General features: G+C 43.2%; 1 protein-coding gene and 1 long non-coding RNA gene across 2 annotated transcripts in view; one reads left to right on the forward strand and one right to left on the reverse strand.

The window, feature by feature from the left end:
- The window catches only part of LOC306941176, a 41680-nt gene that overhangs the window by 8640 nt on the left and 8348 nt on the right, over nt 1-24692 (reverse strand). The window lies entirely within an intron of this gene.
- LOC306940499 (uncharacterized protein) lies at nt 9303-10203 on the forward strand (the record flags this gene model as incomplete). The annotated part of the gene is made up of 2 exons (XM_079525597.1): nt 9303-9603; nt 9887-10203. 2 exons carry the CDS (start codon nt 9303-9305, stop codon nt 10201-10203), a joined length of 618 nt encoding a protein of 205 aa, XP_079381723.1.

The following is a 24692-nucleotide window of genomic DNA, read 5'->3' on the forward strand; positions in this document are numbered from 1 at the left end:
GTGGTTGCCTAGAGTCGAGGCAGCCAATGAGAAAGATAGGTGACTACAGCAGCCAATGAGAAGATAAGTTAATTGCCACTACCAACCCGAGAGAAAGTAGCCCAGCCTGCTTCACAGCTGGTAAAAACAAAACATAGACCTGTATAAGAGAATCAGGTGACAACATGGGGAAAATGTTTACGAAACAAAAACGTTTTTAATCTGCTTTTAAAAATGTCGACTGAAGCTTGGTCCCAGGGATTTTTAGAAGACCTTTATCTGAGGACCTATTAAATAAAAAATAGGTTAACAAACATATATTCTACTATACCGTACTACCAGTCTACACATGGATGTTGAAGACCAAGTACCACTAATATAGATTAATATGCTGAAATTGTTCATTCATTCATTATTTAATTAAGTGCAAATTACAATCAGCAATCCGCAAAATTTAAAAAAAAATGAAAGAATGATCTTTCCCAGGCCTGCCTATTGCTCTGAGCCTCCATGAATGCCCTAGAACAGAAACCAAGTAGTGTTGCATCAGGCCTATACACTTCTTACTACTTTTTACTTGACATCCCCTTTTCTCAGTGACTAATTAAAGAGAGGGCTTGGGCACCAGCAGTGACAGGAGGCCCACTGAGATAGCTGGTAATCTAATTAGAACCACATATCTCCATTGAGTTCTCTAAAAAAAAAAACACACCACTCTTCCATGCTGCTATAAGGAGCCATTTTATGAAATCCTTTTGATGTGGTCTTTGGTACCCCTGCGGCCGATACAACGCTCAAGAGAGTAAATGTATTTATCGACTCGACTGAGTTGATTAATTGACTCGGACGAAGACATCACTTGTGGAAAGTGAGCTATGAACGAGAATGAACAACTAATCTGGGACAACATATGGTTAAGGTCGAAGTGGATTCGGTTGCCATTGGTTTGTGTCTATATAGCAGCGAGCGTAACAGATCTCCTTTGGCAGTAGCTAAAAAAAAAAGAAAACTGCAAGAATATTTATGCGTTTCCATTTATAACTACCAGAGCGCTGTCAAGGAAGAGCTTCACACTGATACATTACCCTCCATGGACCATGCTTCAACCCCCCCCCCCCCCCCCCCCCCCTCATTTGTGGGCTCCCACCATCAACACGCATAACAGTGTTAATTCAACCCTGAAAGAGTTTAAATTAAGACTCCGGATTTGTCTGTGTGCTGTTCAAGCCGAACCTGATCGTTCCTCACTAATGCCAATCTGCGCTTTAGCTGTGACCACCCTGCATGCTGTCAAATGTCCGAGAGTGCATGGAGACGCTCCTTGAAGCAGGAATTAGACTTGGCGGACCGTGTTGAACATCTAGTTCAAGTAAGGATAGAAGGGTGAGGAAACACCAGGCAAGAGACTTTGGATGCAGTCACCATTGACACCAAAGAGATGTCTTGCTGTTGGTGTGAAAGGGTCAACACGGGTTATCCAATCCTGGCTATTCCCAATTTCCAACATGGCTCTACTTCAGTGTGAAAGAGGAAATTATGGGTTGCTTGACTCGGGTTTCAGTCAAGGAACTGTGTCGGTTACGATCGGATGTGGCACTGGTATGGTGTAAGCAGTTTTGATCGATTGATTGATTGATTGATTGATTGATTGATTGATTGATTGAATACTTCCCACGTGCTCAGATCAGCCAACGCAGGGAAGCTGGAAAAACATTCACTAAAAATGCCGGGACTACCCTCCACACGTCCCAAACTGTTCTCCCTTCTGGCTCGAAAACTATGGAACACACTTCCCATTGCAATCCAGAACTGCAGAGTGCAGACTCACTCCCAAGTCCCAATCCTCTGCCGTAGTCTGAAAACCCACCTCTTCAGACTCCATTTTAGCCTGTAGCACTTGCCCTAGCCTCGACGACCTTACAGGCGTATGCAAAGGCTCAATTTATGTAATTTAGGTAGCATTTTATGTAGACATAGTAGCACTCTAAAGTGTATATACTTTCATTAGATATTCCACTGTTAGACAAAGGTTAGGTTCTTAGCTTACATATGATTCTTGATGGCTATGTTTTATGAATTTGATGTGCATGTGTTGTTCTTGCTTACTGTAAGAGTGTAAATCGCTCTGGATTAAGAGCGTCTGCTAAATGCCTAAATTGTAAATTGTACTTTATTAGACAGAAATGCAGCAACAGAGTACCGTACCCTCAAGCACTTGGCTTAAAAGGATAACACCAAAACATTTTTCTTGCAGCCTTGTTTCTATTCGGGTCATATGTATTCAATTCATAAAACATTTAAATAACAAGATTCAGTATCAGCACAAAACATAAAACACTAAGAGTAGGAAAAGAAAGTGCACAGACAAAATGACGCTACCTGGTAAACAAACCTCTGTTCTTTCAAGCTGAGACTGAGAGCGAGTTTACTAGTCGAAGAGGTGATTTAAAAAACAGTACAACAGTACAACTCTACCTATAGTTTTCTCCAGCGTTAACTACTGCTCTCAAGTTATTATATGGGAAATTATCAAACTTGAAAAAAAATGTTTTTTAAAACAGCAGATCTGAGTGCTGCACATTTTGTTTGTGTTCAAGTGGTTAATACACTTTAGAAATGTAAACGGAACAGCTCCATTCAGCATTGAAATATATGGAAGACACACAGTTTGCAGACCCCCAGGACTACAGCGTGATGTGAATGGGACACAGTTTGCAGACCCCCAGGACTACAGCGTGATGTGAATGGGACACAGTTTGCAGACCCCCAGGACTACAGCGTGATGTGAATGGGACACAGTTTGCAGACCCCCAGGACTACAGCGTCATGTGAATGGGACACAGTTTGCAGACCCCCAGGACTACAACGTGATGTGAATGGGACACAGTTTGCAGACCCCCAGGACTACAACGTGATGTGAATGGGACACAGTTTGCAGACCCACAGGACTACAGCGTGATGTGAATGGGACACAGTTTGCAGACCCCCAGGACTACAGCGTCATGTGAATGGGACACAGTTTGCAGACCCCCAGGACTACAGCGTGATGTAAATGGGACACAGTTTGCAGACCCCCAGGACTACAGCGTCATGTGAATGGGACACAGTTTGCAGACCCCAGGACTACAACGTCATGTGAATGGGACACAGTTTGCAGACCCCCAGGACTACAACGTCATGTGAATGGGACACAGTTTGCAGACCCCCAGGACTACAGCGTGATGTGAATGGGACACAGTTTGCAGACCCCCAGGACTACAGCGTGATGTGAAAGGGACACAGTTTGCAGACCCCCAGGACTACAACGTCATGTGAATGGGACAGTTTGCAGACCCCCAGGACTACAGCGTGATGTGAATGGGACACAGTTTGCAGACCCCCAGGACTACAGCGTGATGTGAATGGGACACAGTTTGCAGACCCCCAGGACTACAACGTCATGTGAATGGGACACAGTTTGCAGACCCCCAGGACTACAACGTCATGTGAATGGGACACAGTTTGCAGACCCCCAGGACTACAACGTGATGTGAATGGGACACAGGATTGCAGGGCCTGCAAAGAAACGGTGCACTCCTAAGTCAACTGCACTACTGAAGAGGAAAGGACACAGAATGTGCAGTGATTAACACTGTGCACCGTGTTGTATCTACTTGTCTCTGTCTACGCTACTGTATATCTGTTAAGTAGATAGATGGTCTTGGGGTTAACCAGTGTGCAATTGAGAAGCCATCTACGTTGGCTTGATTTACAACCCAATTGGCTGATTATTCAATTCAAAACCGCTGAGTCGGGTTATGATCCTGAGAGAGTTAGAGAGAGAGGGAAAGGGGGAGATGAGGGCAAGTGACTGAGATACATGAAGATAACAAAAAGAGAGGGAAGGAGGAGGATGAGAGAGAAAGATAAATGGAGGGAGGTGGTGAGGTAGAAGAGGAGAAACTAATAAATTAATGCTCATATGGTGGAGTACAAATCTCTGCCATGGCCCTATACCTCCCACCATCATTGTGTGCATGTGATGACATTGTTTTGGCATGACTGTATGAAAAGGCACAGGACAGTAGGGGAAAGGCGATGATAAAGGATGCTAATCTTTAATGCACTGTGTCGATTATATTTGTACAGGGCCAGACTGGGAACACAAATGATGTACAGCAGCCCCCATGATGTACAGCAGCCCCCATGTCTGTCCAAATTGACATAAAAATAATAGAGTGATTAGAGTAGGCAGCCAAAGTGTAGCAACCAGCTGATCAATCAGCCAATACAGAAATATCTTCATGAAATTGCAAAGTGCAGTTGCCCGAATGCAAGGTGTGGGTTGCTGCATGGACAAATAACATTTCTATGACATATGGTGCAATGTTTCACATAAAATGTGACATGATGTCGGAGAACATTTGTGACACCCCTATGGTCAAAAATGAAAGTGATTTTGGACGTGTTCTCTATAGTGTGCGTGCCTGCGTGCGTGTGATTGAACTTTGGGTTGATCATGGTTTTTTACATTGAACAAAGGATGATGCTAATTATAGAGCACCGAAGTCTGACGTAAATATATATAGGGCGCTAAGTCCACTGGTTCATGTACTTTTTATTTGCTTTGTAATACCCATAGGGGGATTTTAGATCGCCTCATATAATTTACAATTTACAATTTAGGCATTTAGCAGACGCTCTTAATCCAGAGCGATTTACATTAAGCAATCACAAAAGCATATATAAAGCATATAAAAAACATATATAAACATATATACACATACATATATATAAGTTATAAGTACTGTGTTTGAAAAATAAAAATAAACACAAACACAATAAATCATCCAGACCGTTGTAAACGATTAAGAGACACCTCCCCGACAATTTTGCAGAGACAGTTTGTTTATATTTGGACCACAATGCTTATATGAGACGATTTTAAGATGAGCCCATTTTATAGCCCATTGGTAGGCAATTTAAAAAATCTATTTCTAATCTATTTCAATTAAAGAAATTGTCAAATTACAATACAAAAATAAAAAATACTATAATACCATGCGTGCGTGCGTGCGTGCGTGCGTGCGTGCGTGGGCGCAGTGAAAAGGGGAGGGGCCGGTGAATGTGGAAAATGTGATGTATTCATCACAGCACTTCTGGTAAAGTGTTGCGCAATAACAGTATCATACAAATGCAAGCTGTACGGTAAATATGCAAGTTGGAAGCATACAATATAGTGCGGTGGATTTCCCAAGGCATGCATTGTGTCACTGTGTCGAAGCAATTCCACAACTGGTTTTCTAGAAGAAGGAAAACGGAAAACGGCATACTCCTTGTCAATTAGTGTGGCTCGATAAGTAAAGTAGTCAAATTCTACAATAGAAAATACAAAAGAGAAATATACTGCATTTTAAAGAAGTACCTTCCCTCCATCCAGCTTTGGTGGAAGTCTATACGAACACAATTAGGCGCGTTTGGCGGCGGGAAGCTGGGCAGCGAGGGTGAGATTTGTCACTACACATACTCCTACAGGCTGGGACAGCACCTGTCAGCAAGCATTCAGGGAGTGTTGGCAGGAGGAGCAGGAGGTGTACTGTATTAACCACCAGTAAGACGCCCTAAAGGGCATGCATTCGGCTGGGTGACGGCAGACGGCTGGGCGAGCGCTGGCGCTTTGGCATGGGTGGTCAGATCAACATATGGAATGAATTATGTACTGGCCATATATAATAATAATAATAATAAAACTTTATTTGTATAGCACCTTTCATGACATGAAATGCAGCTCAAAGTGCTTTACACAAAAAAGAAAAGAAAGGCAGGGCATAAACAATACAGTGAGGACATGAATAACATTTCTTTTAAAAGACAAATAAATCAATTAAAAGCAAGGGTGTAGAAGTGGGTCTTGAGCTGAGCTTTAAAAATGTCTACAGAGGCTGCCTGTCGAAGGTACAGTGGGAGTTTGTTCCACGCCGTCGGCCCGTAGAAGCAAAAAGCTGCTTCCCCGTATTTTTTAGTTGCCATTTTTTTAGGCAAAGCGAGCAGGCCAGCAGTGGAAGACCTTAGGGGGCGGTTTGGGACATATTTCGGCAGGCAGTCATGTAGGTAGGAAGGTGCGAGACCATTGAGAGCTTTATAAACAAGTAAAATAATTTTAAAATCAATCCTAAAAACAACCGGAAGCCAGTGCAATGAGGCCAAGACTGGAGTAATATGTTCTCTCATCTTAGTTATATGGAGCGTGTCTTGATTGTACAGGGTTTGATGAGGTCAGATCAACATATGGAATGTCAGAACAGGAAGGACGGGTGGGGATAATAATATGAAAGTCATTGTGTATGTCCATGTTGGGGCATATTCCCCTTTAAGAAAATCTGTCTCGTCTTGTCTTGTGTTCTGACAAAACATAATTGTTTTCCCTCATCAGCGGTGAGAAAGCAACTGCTGAAGTTTATGATCATTTCTTTTGACACATTTTCATTGTATTAGGGCGCTTACTTGATGTGCCAACCTGTCATTGATGCTGCCAAGAGATGCAAGGCTTGCATTGCGTTGTATTAAATTTCAAATCACTACACAGTTTTGTTTTCTTGCGCGTAGCTAATTTGTTCGTTTTGCTGGGCCTTGGAGTTTGCCCCAAGAGGACTATAGTCTGAACGAGGGTTGTCCCGATCGGATCGGGTGATCAGAAATCGGGGCCGATCACATTTTCAAATGATCGGAATCGGATCGGGACCCAACTACGTGATCGGGACATCCCTGGTATATCATTATTATATCCATATCATGATATTAGACTGGATATTGTCTGTGATTTGGGATTATTGTACTGTTGTGATATGACATAAACGTGTTCTATAAGTAAAAATATCGGATCGGGAAAAAACGGTATCGGCAAATCAAATGATCGGAATCGGACCGGGGGCAAGAAACGTGATCAGGACATCCCTAGTCTGAACTGTAACTTGCACAGTTACACTACAGTATAATAAGTTAACTGGCTGGGGAAATACAGTGAGCGTTATAGAGACAGGATAGCGGCAGAGATGTATCTTATGAACGATAAAATAGGGCCGTGAAATTAACAACAGGATGGGACATGGTGACATGACATTAAGTAGGGATGGGATGAAAACATATTGTAGTCAAACATGGGGCAAACACCAAAACAGGGAACAGGCCGAAGTTAAAGATGATTAGGGATGTGCATGGTGACAAATATGAGTGACATGGAGAAACCTTGATATTAATTGTGGGCAATATCAAATCTATCCATCACTAGAATCATCAATTTTAGGGGGGGGGGGGGGGGGGGGGCATTCCATCTTTAATGGAGAGGCTGGAAAAAGACAAGAATAACTACCCATGCCATAATATCATGGCCTTTATAGTCAGGATGCAAGAATCGTTTTCATTCCACATCCAAGACTGGACTTATAGCTTGAAGCAGTGGTTGTGAGTTGACTGCAGGCACAGCTTTGGTTCAGACAGTGTACTACTGAGACTACATTTCTGGGACGTGGTGCCATTATAGGTGGAGTTTTAGAATGGAGATAGAATACAGTCATACTGTAAGAAGCCCTTTCTTTCCCCATGATAAAATTGGCCCAACGGGCACACACGTTATCATACACATGCCATGCGTGACATGGCTGCACACATGTCGACATACCTGTACCTGCCAACTTGGTGTACACGTGCACACACATTGTGTCTAAACATCCATCCCCCTGTTTTGACCTGTGTGATGTGAGGGATGTCTCACTGCATGCCTGCAGTATTGCATTGTCAAAGGTGCGTTGACAGATATTAATCAAGGAGGAACATGATGGATGGAATACGTTTATAATGTGGTGTTCTATAAGCAGGGCCTGGAACGCCACCGACAGCCGCTTTAATGAGTTCTGGAAGAATTCAGATCCACTGACAAAGCCTACATCCTCTGCGGCCTGATTGCCGAAAACGGTCCACTGGGTGCCAATTCCCGATGAGATAGGAGATCTGGGACACCCCTGCTAGCCCAAGATGAGAGGCTTTTAATGAATGTGGAAACTTTTGTAATGTCTCTCTAATTATGAGATGAGATGAGATATACTTTATTGTCCCACGAGGGGAAATTTGTCTTGGGCAAAAGTGCAGTAGTACATCAACGTTTTTAAAACAGACAGACAGACAATAGCAGCATTGTACAGTATCACAAGAGTATCACAAGAGATCAGTGCAAAATTGCAATCAGAGAAGGTATATGAATATAAAAAGTACAAGAGAATTTCAAGGTATAGTAGCCTATCACAAGGTAAGAACAATAAATAACAGACGAAAGGTCAAGAAGTCCCTTCCACACTAAGAGCTATATGAACTATGTGGCGGTTGTTCAGTAGAACAATTGAAGTGGGAAGGAAAGAAAGTTTGAAGCGGGTGCTCTTGCAACGGCACGCTCTATAATGTCTACCAGAGGGTAACAGCTGATACTCTGAAGATAATATTATCTATTTGACAGACTGAGCACCGTTTTCTCAAAGATTGTCTGAAGAGATGGAGAATCTTTCCTACCAATTACCTGTTTTTTCCATTTTAGCTATTCTAGATTTGAGCTGGACAGAGTGTGTTCCAAACCATGCTGACATGCCATATCTAATAATGCTACCAGCACTGCATCATAGAAGGTTGACATGACTCCCTTGCTCACACCGAAGAGCCTGAGCCTGTGGAGAAAGTGCAAGCGTTGTGCCAAATTGGCACACAGATAGTCCACATAGTCACATTCCATTTGAGCTGGTCATCCATTTGGAATTTTGGATCCCCAGGTACTTGTATGATACAAACTGCTCAATTTGCGTGCCCCCCATGACCATGGGTCATGGATGCAGACACCTTTTGGATCGAAGATCATCTCTTTAGTTTTTGTGGCGTTTAACATAAGGTGGTTATATATATATATTAGATGCTCTACTCTGGGTTACATTTGGCAGAAGCATGTAGGGTGTGTGAATGCTTGTACATTATCATTATCATTATTATAGCACCACCAGGGCTTTTTCTAGTAGTTACCATTTTGAATGAAGACTGCACAACAAACGTCTGTCATCTCACTGTCAGCTAATACTGATCTAAAAAAATATTTTTAAAAGACTTCTTCCCTCCCTTCAGATAAACTTTAAAATCGCAAAGGCCAATTTGCTTCTGTGATAAAGTGTTGCGTGACAACATGTCACTTGACACGTTTTAGCCAAAGCAGAGATTAGGCTTTAAGAAATTTCACAAATACAATGCAATACAATACAGATAAAAGAAAGACAGAGTGACATATGTGTGCATATGTGCCAGCACCCAACACTATGTCTGTAACGCCCAAGTCCCTAAAACACAATACAATACAGATAAAAGAAACGGGACTCCAACCACTTCACGTTTCAAACAGTTTTTCCCCACTCGCTGCTACACCCGTTGAGTGTGACAGTGAGACTTCAGTTCCACTTGATGGCACGCAACGGCGGCGTGTCATTAAGAACACAACTCTGGTTATCGGTAGCTCTATAATGAGAAACGTGAAATTAAAGACTCCAGGAACCATAGTCAAATGCATCCCCGGGGCCAGAGCGGGCGACATCGAATCAAATCTGAAACTTATTGCTAAAAGTAAATGTTTTGATTGATTGATTGAAGAATTTATTAACAGTTTGCAGAATTACAGTACATTTCAAGCACAAACTCAATACAAAGGCTGTTAACTGTGAGTGGACGACCCAATTAAGCATTACACTTGTTTCCAATAGGGTCCACCATGTTCAAATCATCAAAACATTTAGAGACGTACAAATAGACACTTCTATAGACAGAACAGGAATTCATCATAAAGGAGGTAAAAAGGGAAAAGAAATATATACAGTGAGGGGAAAAGGGATTGTAATCCACTGCGGAGGCAACGACACACGACTTCGGAAATCTGAGATTACGAAGATAAATGTTGAGTCAGTTTGCACGTACGCAAAGACAATGTCGGACTCCGTAATTTTCTCTGGTCCCCTGCCAAACATGATTAATGATGACATGTTTAGCCGTATGAGACAATTCAACCGCTGGTTGTCTAGGTGGTGTCCAGATAATAACGTGAGCTTTATAAATCATTGGGAAACCTTTGAGGGGAATACTGGTCTGATAGAGAGAGACGGCATACATCCAACTTGGGACGGTGCAAAGCTCATCTCTAGAAATATGGACGATTTTAAAGATTTATGAACCACCCAGAGTTGGGACCACGAAGCAGAGTTGCAGTCCTACACAGCTCTCTGTGCTTCCACCAGTGCAGCCACCTACCCCACCTATCCTACAAAATAGAACTATACAAACTATACAGTCTATACAAACTATACAGTCTATACAAACTATACAGTCTCTGTACAGGCTGAACAAACCATATAGGCTGAACAAACCAAAGGAAATAGGAGCTGTACATACAAACTTGAGCCAGAGCTCCAAAATTGGTGGGAAAAACTAGACCTATATTAAATTGTTTATAGGATCAATATAAGTAAATTAATACATGATAACCCTTCCACAGTAGTAGCTTTTTCATATTTTCCTACACAATGCCTCATTTGCATATTTAAAAATGTAAAGTTTGTAATACAATAAATCATTGTCTTCATGTAAGCACTCAATTCTGGAAGTTTCATGGTGATAACAATCTGTGTGTGTTTGTTTGTTTGTTCATTCTGTGGAGTGAGAAGTGAGAATTCAATTGGATGTGACCTTCAATAGGGCTTGCAAACCTCGCACCTTTGGTATGCAAATTCTAATTCTATGTTCTTCTAAAAAATATTATAGGCTCTAGTATCCATCAAACTCTGGATAGCCTAGCCATACATGGAGAACACTGGATCATCACCTAGATCTGCATATACATTATGGAGCCGGCCAGCAACTCTACATCTGACCTCAAACTCTTAGATCTAACTGCTGACCCGTTCTGACATTCCATATGTTGATCCTCCCCCACCCATACTTCCGCTTCGATGACTCCCTTTTGACTGATTCAAACTCTAGACGGGCCCGCCCCAAAGTTATTAGTGCAGCCATGCCTGGAAGCCGGTGAAAAGAGTTCTTTTCACCTTACTTGAAAAGAGTTATTTTCAAGTAAGGCCCGGTCCTACTTGGGCCCCCATCAAACCCTATACACTCAAGACACTGCCCCCGCTGCCACCCTTAGATCTCCATATATGGAGCTGACCTGTTCTGACAATCCATATGTTGATCTGACCTCATCAAACCCTGTACATTCAAGACACGCTCCATATATGGCCAGACCTCATCAAACCCTGTACACTCAAGACACTGCCCCCGGTGCAACCCTTAGATCTCCATATATGGAGCTGACCTGTTCTGACATTCCATATGTTGATCTGACCTCATCAAACCCTGTACACTCAAGACATGCTCCATATATGGCCAGTACAGAGTTCATGCCATATGCGCCAAAGCGCCAGTGCTCGCCCAGCAGTCTGCCGTCACCCAGGCAGATGCGTGCATGCGACCTTGCCCTTTAGGGCTAGTTCGCTTCTTGCCCTCGCCATTTAGGGCGAGTTCGCTTCTCGCCCTCAGGGCGTCTTACTGTTATATACTGTACTACATGAAAATTCTGCACTGAAAGACAGATGAAGAAAAGAGCAGAGTGAAAGACAAACAGAGAGAATGGGACAGTGAAAAAGAGAAGAGAGAGAGAGAGAGAGAGAGAGAGAGAGAGAGAGAGAGAGAGAGAGAGAGAGAGAGAGAGAGAGAAACAGCGAAACAGAGAGAATGAGAACAGTATGTGAATGTGAGGGAGGGGGAGAGAGAGAGATATTTAATGAAGCATATTGGGAACAGAAGTTTAGAGGCCACAGCAATAATGCTGTGTTACAGCAATGGAAATGTTAACAAGCAACTTCTGTCTCTGAGGAACTGCAAGCAGTGCGGATGCAATATAATCTCTAGACAGTAGATCATTATGCTGGTTATAGATCCAATAACTCTATGGTCTACTCTAGACTTCTGTACTCTCTAAGGTTGCAATTTTATCTCTCCTGCTGGCTGTGGCTCCTACAGTTTTTCAGTAAAACTAAGGTGACATCTAGTGGTGCTATTAAGTAAGCCATGCCGAGCCATGTGGCCCATAGGGCAGGAGCCTATATCCCATGGTTCCTGCAGTGCCAGGCAGCTTGATGTACTAGTAGGCTACATCCCCTGGACATGACGCTATATGTCGCTATATTACCCCCGGGCCCCAATCTAACCCTTGATGCGGAGTGCAGCTAAACTCTTTGGTAGGCTATCGCCCGGCTGGGCTGATCGCACCCCGACCTCCGGGGTGACCAATCTCAGGGGCCAGCGGACACACTGACAAGAAGGCCACTGAACTGAGTGGTGCTCAGTGGTGTAAAAAGTAAAATTATCAATACTGCAAGTTTGGAATTCAAAATGTGCTTGAGTAAAAGTACAAAAGTAAATGACTGAGGTGTTGCTAGATCAGACTTGAATGAGCACAGTGACCAAATGTCCTGTTATCTATTCTATTCAACTGGCCAGGTGGTAACTAAAGTTTTCAAATAATTGTTGTGGAGTAAAAGTAGGTAAGTATAAAAGTAGTAAATACTCAAGTAAAGTGTACTTTACACCAATGGTGGTGCTATTGTAGTGGTCTTTCTAACAGAGTCGGGCGCTGAAAATAGCCGACCTAAAAGCTCACAATGCCTCGCATCCAGGCCACATTGGATGTTAGGATTGGATGAAAGGAGAGTATGTTGAGGTACTGAACTGTTTGAAATAATATTTTTAATGAATGAAAATGTTATTATCATTATAAGTTATTATCATCAATATGATTATGATTATCATTATCATCGTGATCATTATGATTATCATTACCGTCATTATTATCATCATCATTACAGAGGCTCAGTACGATCAATGGAGCTCCATCCAATACAGTACAGTATAACCAATATACAGTACAACCAATTAACAGTACAGTGCCTTGCCTTTTCAAACAATTCACTGGAACCTTTTACAATAAGAGGTTTTCAACCAGTGGTCCGGGGACCACCATTGGGTCCTTGAGGCGGTTCTAGGTGGTCCCCAGCTAAATGATGGAGAGTTAATGGTAACCAAATGGACCCTTATTAGATCTTTAACTCTTGCTCTCAAGAGTTAAATTATTGTTAAACATCTGCATTATTTAATTTACAAGAAGTCTACACAATTGGAGAATGTAGAATCATTGTTATTTTGGTCAAAGTTTGCCAAAAGCATGGAATTGTAGACACAATCTTATCCAACGACAACAAAATATTCTTTAGTTTTGGGTCTGAGAGGCTAAATCTCATCAAATGGTGGTCCGTGGCTCAAATGCAGAATAAATAATGGGCCTTGATATGAAAAGGGTTGAAAACCAGAGGAAAAATGCACAATTGCAAATGTGGTGCTTTTCATCTTTTGACTTTCATTTCTCACTTTTTCTTCATTACACTAATGCCCATTACAGCCATTACATCAAAACCTATTTCAACAACATCAAACAATAAACATGTTTTTCTCTTTTTCAGTGCTGCTACAGTGATGATGTTGTGCCAGTGCAGCAGAGAAAAAGTGAGTTGTAAGAAACACCAGAGGGCGCCACAGGCCTACTGCTGATCTGGTATTTTTTTCTTGGAGACTAGAGTCAATATTATTGAACAAAGGACCGGTGTTGCTTGAAGCAATAATGTGATGAAAAGGCTAGTGTACAGTGACATGTGCAGTCTGTGTGTTCTGCAACAATGGCAAGTTAAGCCACCTGTATTTATATGGTACATTTAAGTTGACACAATATGCTTGCTAATGGAGGAAGAGCCAGATAATAATAGTAATAGTAATAGTAATAGTAATAGTAATAATAATAATAATGTTAGGGAGGTGCCAACTTGCGCTTGCAGACAAGTAGGCCATACATGGCCTACTTGTGCGCAAGCAGAGTGCGCAAGTACTGTTACTATTCAATTCAATTCAAATGAGCTTTATTGGCTTGAGAAAACGTACGTTTACATTGCCAAAGCAGAAGTGAAACAAGACAATCAAAATAAAACAATGTATTTACAAATAAATATTGGATATAATAGGAATTAAATAAAGGTGTAAACAGAGCTGTGTTACATTAAAACCTCTTAAACCCCAGGGGGGTAAAGGGGGTAAATTGGCAACATCGGAGTTGGAACCGGAGACCAATTGGGTCTCCATTGACCGGCTGAGTGCTTCAGAGGTGGACAGCCGCTGCCGCCGGCGGGGGCAATGGGGCTCAAGAGGTTACTAGGAGCATTCAGTGATTTGGGTGATTTGGAAAACTCTCCAGTCCGCCCCGGTAACAAGATGTGCACATGCACGCACTACAGTGGGGGGACACGCGACAGGCCAACAGCACGCACACCAAGGCCCACCCCCACTCGACCATGATTGGATGAAGGCTGGGCCACCTAGCCAAAAACGAAACCTAAGGTTTTTTGACCCCCGGGGTTAACTGGGGACAGGGAGGAACTCCTTATATGGTCAGCACACTCTATAATAGGGAGGATTATCACAACAAAACAAAAAATAAGTGATATTTGAATGACATTAAAATCACTGAATATACCTTTAACACTTTGGGTAATACTATCTTAACTATGAAAAGATTGTGCATTTTCTGTCAGAGATAGTTATACATCCATATAGGAGACGTTAGCTTTATACATTTGAAAGTTGACAGCAGTATTTCAATGTTTTTGCATTCACTTAGTATAAAAACATTTGCGACAAGTAGCAGCAATTTATTCAAATGTAATTGAATTAAAGTTAGTTTCTCTGTTTATATAACAGAATTTCTATGTACGGAGGTCATTTGCTGTAAGCAGTGTAGGGTATAAACAGTGTTGTACACACAATGATTTGTATTCCATTTGCTTGTATTCCCTTTGACATCCTTCTCCTGTCACAGCAGCTCACAAATCTTGCTGCACATTGTTGTACTTCACACAACAGATATGGGAGTTTTTGTCATTAGTCATGTTTTCAAACTCTCCTTGGGTGATTGTAATCCGTGGGTATTATATGTCTCTGATGTCTTGGTACTGTACAGTGGGCAGACGTTTAGGAAGTGTAGCTCATTACTAACTAATGTCTCTTACAACTGCTGTTGACCGTTATTGACCTTATACCAACCTTGAAACTTACCTTAGTTATGTCACCATCAACAGCCAATAAGGGACCACCATTCTTACCCCGCCACACACACACACACACACACACACACACACACACACACACACACACACACACACACACACCACACACACACACACACACACACACACACACACACACACCCGATCACCAAACGTACAGTACCTTAGTTACGTCATCAGCCAATCCCTGATTGGCCGACGGACAACACCGACATACGACCGACATATGCAGCCGATTACAGTACTTGCAATAATATACAAAAAGCAAGACTAAAGTGGAAAACACAGGCCCAAACCACAAAAGAGTGTACAGTCATTAGAGGGTATGCGTGTGACATCATCATACCCGGAAGACTGCCTACTGACTGAGTGTCAAAAACTACTTTTTGGCCTTGACAGCCCATACATCCAAACATAAAAGTCCTTTCTTTTTTTTTAAAACCACGTTAAACAACATTAAACTCACTTTGCCACTCGATTTGCCACTCACTTTATGCATGTGAATAACCATGGTAGTAGCAGTAAATTAAGAAGTTACGAGAAACTTAGTAAAACAATCAACAATGAGCTGGAGTTGACAAAAAAAAACACAGTGCAACCGTGGTTTTACATTTTTAAATTTGAAATCGTCAAAGATGGGACAGGACCAGGTCCTGTGGGCAGCAACAGAAAATGCTCGCTCACCTCTGGCTTTGAGGCGTGATACGGAAACTCAGAGGACTTGATGCCAGGATGACCTCACAACAACTCTCTGATGGAAGGACTGCCAGGCACTCAAGCCTATAACTTGAACTTCTGCTTTGCCACTCGACACTTTTTGCCTCGACCAAAATGACATATTTTCAGCTACCGAAAAATAAAAAAGTGCTGTCCGTGACCGGCATGCGGACGGCTTCATGCATGGGTCAGTAAAGCATACAGCTATTTCCTTTCTGCAGCATATTAAAGACCTGCATATCTGTCCATCAAGCACGGCCCTCAGTAGCCCAACGTGTGCAATCATCCACTTCCTGTAACGCTTCATTGTTCATCACTGATGTGTGGCGGTGCGCGTCCCAAAGTGTCTCTGTGCTGCCGCCTGATTGACAGAGGCCCCCCTGCTGTGCCGCCCCCATCCAGGAAGTGGGTATTTCTGTCTCCTTCTGTGACCTCACAGTCAAACATGTGCATTTTTACGGGCAGGGGAGCGAAGGCACAGGCGCTTTATATTCAGCCAGAAGCCTAGCTTAATAGCCGCATTGGAGGGATGGGGATGTCTGTTGATTTGTTCTTGATCGTATTAGGAAGGCATAGTGAGTGTAGAGATTATAAGCAGGGAAGTAAGGGCATTGCAGGACTATTTGGGTCAGTGGAGGGAACATGGTGTGGGTGAGGGTTTGGGTCCAGTGGGGAAAGAAGGATACTAAACTCTGATTTATGCAACACATTGTGAGATTGTGTCTGCTATTTGCACGGGACACCATCGTACTAAGATGGGTAGATTAGGCATAACTTGTGTGGCTCCCCATTTGGGAACCCGGCCGCACTGTCAGCCTTCACAATCAAGGAATCATTTGGAACCAGTGCACAAGACCCAACATTCCTCTGATTGATCAAAGTGATATATAGCGAGGCAGTGAGCTATATATTATCCATGGATCAGAAGCAGACTGGCTGGCAATTGTGGCAAAAGTTTCCTTAGACTATTCAAGAAATCCACATATTTTGAGTTAGGAAGTCTAATAAAAGCCTCTAATTTCTAAGCCATGTCACCTAACAATGGTGTTAAAAAGCGGAGTGTATACATTTACCACCACCTCCGCCTGTGGATATTCAGCACCAGGAGGCCGGTTGACAAACCTAGCTACAGGACCATTGGATGAATGTGATATTGTCATAAAACCAAGGATTCCTATCCTAGATCAAAGTTGGATGGTTTCAATGATGGATGAAATTATGAACTTCCCATCGTTTCATTCAAGTCAAGAGAGCTAGCACAGTGAGCGCTAATTCATACTTCAATCGTGTTGCTTGCTGAAAACTGAGCTGTTTTCAGTATGTAATGTATGAATAAACCATAAGAGAGACGATTTCCTTTTGACTCAAATCATGGCAAAATTGTGGTAAGAGGAAGCCCCTCTCCAGCATCCGTGGACCACCAACTCTCTCTTTTCTCCCGGCCAAAATACATGGTCCATCCTCCAACTCCTCGTCCAAGGGGCAGAGAAAAAAGGACCATGGCACCGGAGGCGCGATGGTAAATATTTGTTTTGTGGTCTCACCGTTGAGCTCCAGACCTCTGTATAGCTCTTAAGAAAACTTTCTCCCGCACGGGAGCAACCAACGCAAACAATCCCACATCGTGCCGTCTGGCTCGCCGCAAACTCTCGTGTGTTTGTTTGCTCAGACGCCTGGCACGACAGACAGAGGAAAAATAGAGAGGGAAGAGCAGAGGAGAGTGTGAGAGAGAATATAAGAGTGGAGGATATTGCGCTGTTTCATGAAAGGGAGAGGCTTCAGGAAGACTATATGGCTGCCACTAATCTACTGAAAAAGTGTAGTTTAAATGAAAGGGACTCTGGTGTTCCTTACTTAGTCAGTAAGGAATACCTAAAACGTTTAGGCATAAGGTGTGTAAGGCAATAGCCTAGGGCCCAGAATATCAATGTGGTGAGATCTGGTGCTCCAAGCAGTTTCAACACTTAAACCCCATAATTTCTATTATGGGGGATTGGCTATTGCAGAGAGAAAACGGAAAAGCCACTAGTAGAGAGCTCTGAGGGACTCTGGTCAACCAATAGGGTTTAAAACAAATGCTGAGGTTAACTACAACAACAGCATGCTGACCCAGGCCTGTCCTGAGTCCCTGACACTAAATCCTGACGTTTCAACAAACCAGCGTCTATGAGGGAAAACAACCAAGCGTTTTGTATATGTCTGCTCTGAATGTTTTGGGGCAATCTGTCTCACAGAGGATGACGCTTCAGACATGCTCCAATCAAAAGAGGAGGTATTTATTTGCCTCTCCACCTTTGTGTGCATAACAGCCCATCTGTTTGTGTGTGTGTTCTGAGTTGTGTGTGTGTTCTGAGTTGTGTGTATGTGTGTGTGTGTGTGTGTGTGTGTGCGTGCGTGCGTGCGTGCGTGCGTGCGTGCGTGCGTGCGTGCGTGCGTGCGTGCGTGCGTGCGTGCGTGCGTGCGTGTAAATGTATTACTATACTGTACTTGCCAAATAAGGATAATAGATTTTGAGAAATAGACATTTTGAGTACCATTTTCCTGGTCCATACAATATTGTTTTATGTTGAACAAGGAATGGAATTTTAGGGGTTAGGGTTGGGTTTGAGTTATGCCTCTATAATAATTTCATGCAGATGTCGCACACCGAAAAAGTGCCAATCTACAGTATACATGCTCACAATGCGTTGCAGCCTTGCAGGGCTATGTTGCAGCTTTGGGCTAACAGCTTACGCTAAAAAAAGGAATTGTAGAAACTGCATTCATACAATTGGCATCGTAAAATGTTGATGTCCTCACAAGTACAGTATAGTAATCCAAAACGCTGTGTGTGTGTGTGTGTGTGTGCGAGCGTGTATCTGTGCGTACATACAAGTGAACGCGCCAGTGTCCGTGCACGTGTGTTATGATGGTGTCCCTCCCCTCGGCCGGACCCATTGTGCAGCGTGTGGGGATGAGGGGCTTTAGAGGAACAGATCACAGGAGGCTCACTGAGTGCCGTGGGGAGATTAGCTCCCTCACAGAGGAATCACACTGACCTGGGAGCCATGCCATCAGAGGGACAGATGGATAAGAACTATTGACCTGTTGACCCCCATCACAATCTGGCTAAATCATGCTAATATGCATTCAAATAGTTACAAACCGTCACTGGCAGACCCCTTGTTGTATGTGCCAAACCGTTACTTTTTCAGGAAAGAGAACAAGGAACCTGTCCAATGTAGTTAGTTAGTTAGTTGTAGTCACAAGCTGTTGTTAATATTCAATTCCATTCAATTCAAAGGAGATTTATTGGCACGAGAAAACGTGCGTTTATTATTGTCAGAGCAATAGTGTCAAATCATTTTAGTTGGTTAAAATGTTTATAAAACTCACAGACAGACTTAGTGACTTTCAACCTGGCATATTCTGTGCAATGCATGGTGGAACATTTCTAAAATGTCAACATTTTCAAAAACAGGCAATCTAATTTATGTAAGCTCGCATCATGTTTGAAGAAATCAAGATGGAAGAAAACAAAAACATTGACTATTATGGGTCATTTTTCACACTAAAACGAACACTGCACACCTTCACAAAATTACAAGATAGCACACACACGCACACATGCATGCCACGCACGCACGCACGTGCACACTCCCCTGTGGCGTGCCCCCATGGTGGTCGGTTGCACTTCTAAAGGCTTAATCTGTTGGTCCCACCTCCCTGGTTAAGGGAACAAAGACCCCACTCCCTGACACAAAGGCAGCTAACACACCCCTACACACACGTCCCATTCCAGCCCCGACAGACCACCCATCCCTGAAGACAAGTGCCTCAAACAGTGTGTGCGCGTGCATGTGTGTGTGTGTGTGTGTGTGTGTGTGCGCGCGTCACCAGTGCCAAAGCTTTCCCCTCACTTTTTCTAGACATTAAAGTCCTCAGCCTCTTTGGACATTTGGCTTCCATTGTAGAAAGGATGAGGAACTCAGGCTTTGATCCCAGTGCCAGCCAGGCTCTGTGGTCCCACAGTGGCAGTGGGATTATTAGACTGCTAGCCACAGCTTTCCAAACACACCCTCTTTAAAGAACTGGCAATCAACCATTTGTTTTGGGCTACTATTGATAATTTTCCCCGTTATTATTCTACTCTTTTGATTAATCAAATAATCAATGTGTTTTATGTATCAACTAATCGATTGTACCACTTTCGCCCTATTTTTGTTGCGCAAAGGTGTGGAGCATAAATAGTGTTGCAGGAGGCCTGGGCCGTGGCTCAGCGGTCCAGGCACCTTGGCCGGTAGCCCGAGTCTGGCAGTGTGCCACGGGCTCGACCTACTGTCTGTCCCTCTATAAAAAACATAAAATAAAGGCGAAAGCCACAAAAAAAACATTTAAAAAAAAATAGTGTTGCAGGTCTACAAGATCACAAATATTTTGAATATTTTCGCCTGTTAATTCGTTCCCTATTTTTGCCCAAAATTGGATTGCTCCACTGTCGTGCCACAACGTGTGTACGTAGGCAGTGCACCTCTTTCCCCTCCTATAACTATATGCATTTGGTTGGCTCCTGTAGTTTCAGCTTTTCGCTACCAGTTCCAGGTACCCTGACACAGTACCCTGACAGCTGTTCATCCAGTGTGGACATCTGACATGCGAGATGGCCCCAAGAGAGTATGTGGCTACCGTGGAATGGGTGGTATGGGGCCGAGACATGGATGCTACAAATGCTACGAATGACACTTTTATAATGAATGAAATTAGAGATGCACAAATTATGACTGATATCTGATCTCTGATTTGCAGGGTAATATCGGCCGATACCGATACCAATTCAGATACCGATATACATTATTTTTTATTATATTTATATTATATTAATCTCATTGCTGAATTTAAAATGTTACATTTTTGTTTTGCTAGTGAAAGTACGTATAAAGCCCCCCTCCCCACTAACAGCTGATGTTCTTAAAGAGAGAAGGATAGGCAGACTGGCTGCTCTGCGAGTACAAAGCCCTTGACGATCAAATTATAATTGCGTCATCAATATCGGTGAAAATTATCTAAATTATTTTGAGACAGATTCAATACCAATATGGCATTTTTATGGCTGATACAGCCAATTTCGATACGCTACAGATTATATTGCGTATCTCTAAATGAAAAAGATTAGTTTGATTAACTGTTGCACCCCTACATTTCTTTAAAGACTTTAATGTGTCACATGCATGAGAGAGAGAGAGAGAGAGAGAGAGAGAGAGAGAGAGAGAGACAGAGACAGAGGGGTGAGGTGAGGTGAGGTGAGGGGGGGATTGTAAAAATAGGATAGTGGTGGTATATTATTGTACTTTGTATATCTATAGAGATGCTGCACAATTTCTTGGTCCCTCTAGTCTAGCGGTTTGAATCTCTCTTTGGTATTTTGTGGTAATTGCAAACATTCTGTGCAGGGTGATGTCACAGATTTATGAATTACTACATGCTCCAGGCTCAGCTAACAAGCCCCTTGGTTTAACCCCTCTCCCTTCCCATATGTACCAACTGTCAAACTGCACTCTTACATTGTTTTAAACGGCCGAGCGTCAGGGATAATTTGAAACTGATGTGGTCGCAACACACATTGAGTAAACATATACAGGCTATATTACACTATATCCTCTCCCCTCTGCACCGATTAATGTGTGTAATATGTGGTTTTAGATATTTTAGATTTTAGCAGTAAGCTCACTTACTTCCTGGACTACATATTGTCTCAGTAAAACAGCCCTCCCCCTATCCACTAGGAGCAGTGTAATGGAACCATTCTCAATCGTCGTCCATCGGCCTCAGAACCTTTCACTGCTACTGTGGAAAAGAGGTATATTTCAGACAGATGAGAGATGACTATACAAAAAGTAATCTGTCAAAGTCATGAAAACGCAAAAAGAGTGCAGCGGAGAGACATGCAGCAAATCCAGCCGTCTGGGAATCAAACTAGAAGTTCACTGTGAGGCATTTGAGCAGGCCATGTAGTATACGCACCCCAAGCACTCCTATAGACCAATTATTTGTTTACAAACATTGGGACTGGGCGCACGGGTGACTGTTTCATGTAATCAATTCCCAACAGATCTCCAAACCTGTTGTTTTGGGGAGCGCTGGTTTCAGTCCATTCAATCTCTCTTGTGTGTTGGCAAGTGAGATGCACCCTAGGAGACATTTATACTTCAAAGCGCAACAGTATTGCGCACAGAACAGCTGATATACAAGCTCACATCGCATCGCGGATGCCACTCTTGTGAGCATAGAGGTCTGCATGCGCGACACCATCGCGGGACGAAGCATAGATTAGGCTATACTTGATGGGCTGCAGGTGCGCTTGCAGCCATGGACAACCAGGCTTTGCTGCCATTATCATGAGCGCACCTCCCGTTCCACTGCAGGTGGTTTTGAGGACAACTGTTTTGAATTGCTATTATTGTTCAAACACAACAGAAACCAATGGATTATATATTTCAAGGGCGAGAGATCACAATACAAATCCTAATCATTCTTCCTCCACACTGGGATAAAAACAGCATCTGAAAGTTTGATGGGGCATTTTTTACACGTGAGTGCAGTATTTAAAGACGTTTACGCTGCGGACAAAGCCAACTCGAGTCGTGACAAATCATGACAACAAACACAATTTTTTGAACCGAACAAATAATTAGAAAGAAGAAAAAAACAGCAGGTTACAACACTTTTTTTGTTGTTTTCGTAACCGTCTTTAAATAAATACTTTTTGAAATGTCTATGGGAAAAATGCATTGAGATTCATTTCCTGGTCCATGGTAGGGGGCGGGACTGCGACGCTCTATTGGGCCACCCAATAAAACGTTAAAAAAGAAACGTAGCCTGTGTTATTTGTCAGGTAGCGATGCTGCCAAAATACGTAGCCTACGTTTATTCAGTTGTATAAATGTGTTTGAGCCGATCTAGTGGAAAGGCTACTCACATTAGCTTCGGATGGCTATCTGTTGTTAGCTTAGACACTGTGCCATCTTGATTGTGCACGCGCACGCACGCTTTCAGTCGCTTTAGTCTCCAAATCCCCCTCCCAGGCGGCATTTCTGGTCAAAACAACGCTTACTGCACGGAGCCTAGCGGTTGCAGAAATGGTGCCGGCCTACTTCTCCGGCTTGTGAAACAATAACAATCAATCCGACAACACACACACCATTAAGCTGACACAACATCCGGTCGCTGTGTTTTGGATCTTCAAAATAAGGGTTGAACGGGGCGATATCCTGGCATGTTATTAATTAATCCCAGCGGGTTAAGACAATAACATAAACTAGAAAGGTGAAATTCTGAAGCAGGTTCACTTTGCAAGGAAAAAAATCTCGGACCGAGAACAATAGTGTGTTGCCTATAGCAGCGGCGTCAACTATGGGAGTGCTTGAGGGCTTGTGCACCCCCTGAAAAATTAATAAGCCAAATAGCACCCCCTGAGATATCCCCTCATTTTGTCACGTAATCAAGGGCTGAAGATCCCCTTCCCTGGTTTTTGGAGGTGGGTTGGCTTATTTCTCTCACACAATGTGGCAACACTGAAGTCAAAACAAAAACAAGACACGTAGGCACATTCCACACACCTTTAGGTCTGTTCGCCCAGACAGTGGCTTGGGCCACTGTCTGGGCGAACATGTATTCATTCATTGTTACAAGACGTGTTGACCAGATACTCACTGCCGATAAGTAAACTCAGAGGACAGTGTTACGATGGTGCTGCGAACATGGCTGGTTGCAAAACAGGCTTGCAAGCCCGCATGCAGGCGCTGGAGCCTCGGGCTGTTTACATTCACTGCACCGCACATGTCCTGAATTTAGTTGTGCAGGATGTTGTCCAAAACATCAAAGTGTGTCGGGATTTCATGGTAGTTATTCGTGACCTAATAACACTGATCAGAACTTCACCAAAGCGACTGGCTGTGTTTAAGTCGTACCAGGACGACGATGCGCCGGCGTTGAAACCTCTGTGCCCAACACGCTGGACCGTGAGAGCGGCGTCGTTACAAGCAGTGCTTTCCAACTACAGTGCAATCCTGGACTTTCTCGATGCTAGTATGCATCAATCAGACGACAACTCAGCTACGAAGGCCGGTGGCCTGTTTTCGCTGCTAAAGAAGTTTACCACCTTTTTCTCCCTGCAAATGATGCTGACTTTTTTTTCACGAGTGGAAACGGTCAACGCTTCTCTCCAAAGCCACGAGTTGCACCTCCAGCAAGCTGCAGACAAGTTGGACATGCTCAGAGGAGACATAACGTCTCTTCGTGAAGGTTTCCAGCCACTTTGGGAAAAGACAACTGCAGCAGCACAGGAGTTGGGCTTGAAAAGCCCAACTGTACCGAAACAAAGAAAGATTCCCCGCCGATTCGACACCGGAGGGGCTCCTCCACACGTCTTCCAGGCAGCAGAGGACATGCACCGACAGCAATACTTTGAAGTCATGGACATGGCATCATCATCCCTGAACTGCAGATTTAGTGCTTCGGTGCACCAACACATGCGAGATGCAGAGGACTTTCTTGTCGGGAAGGGCGACTGCAAAAGCATAGTGCAGTTCTATGGGAGTGATTTTGACAGTGTCCTGCTGACACTGCATCGTGACATGTTGCTTGACATGGCAAAGCGACATAGAGTTCCACTGTCTACCTTTCATGATGTCGTGGAGTTCTTAAAAAGTGAGAAGGGGAAGACCGCCAGATCTACTTTACCAGAGGCCATAAGACTGGTGAAACAAGTGCTGACTGTCCCTGTCACATCCTGCAGTGCAGAAA

This window comes from Electrona antarctica, assembly GCF_951216825.1.
Source record: "Electrona antarctica genome assembly, chromosome: 17".
NCBI classification, from domain to species: domain Eukaryota; kingdom Metazoa; phylum Chordata; class Actinopteri; order Myctophiformes; family Myctophidae; genus Electrona; species Electrona antarctica.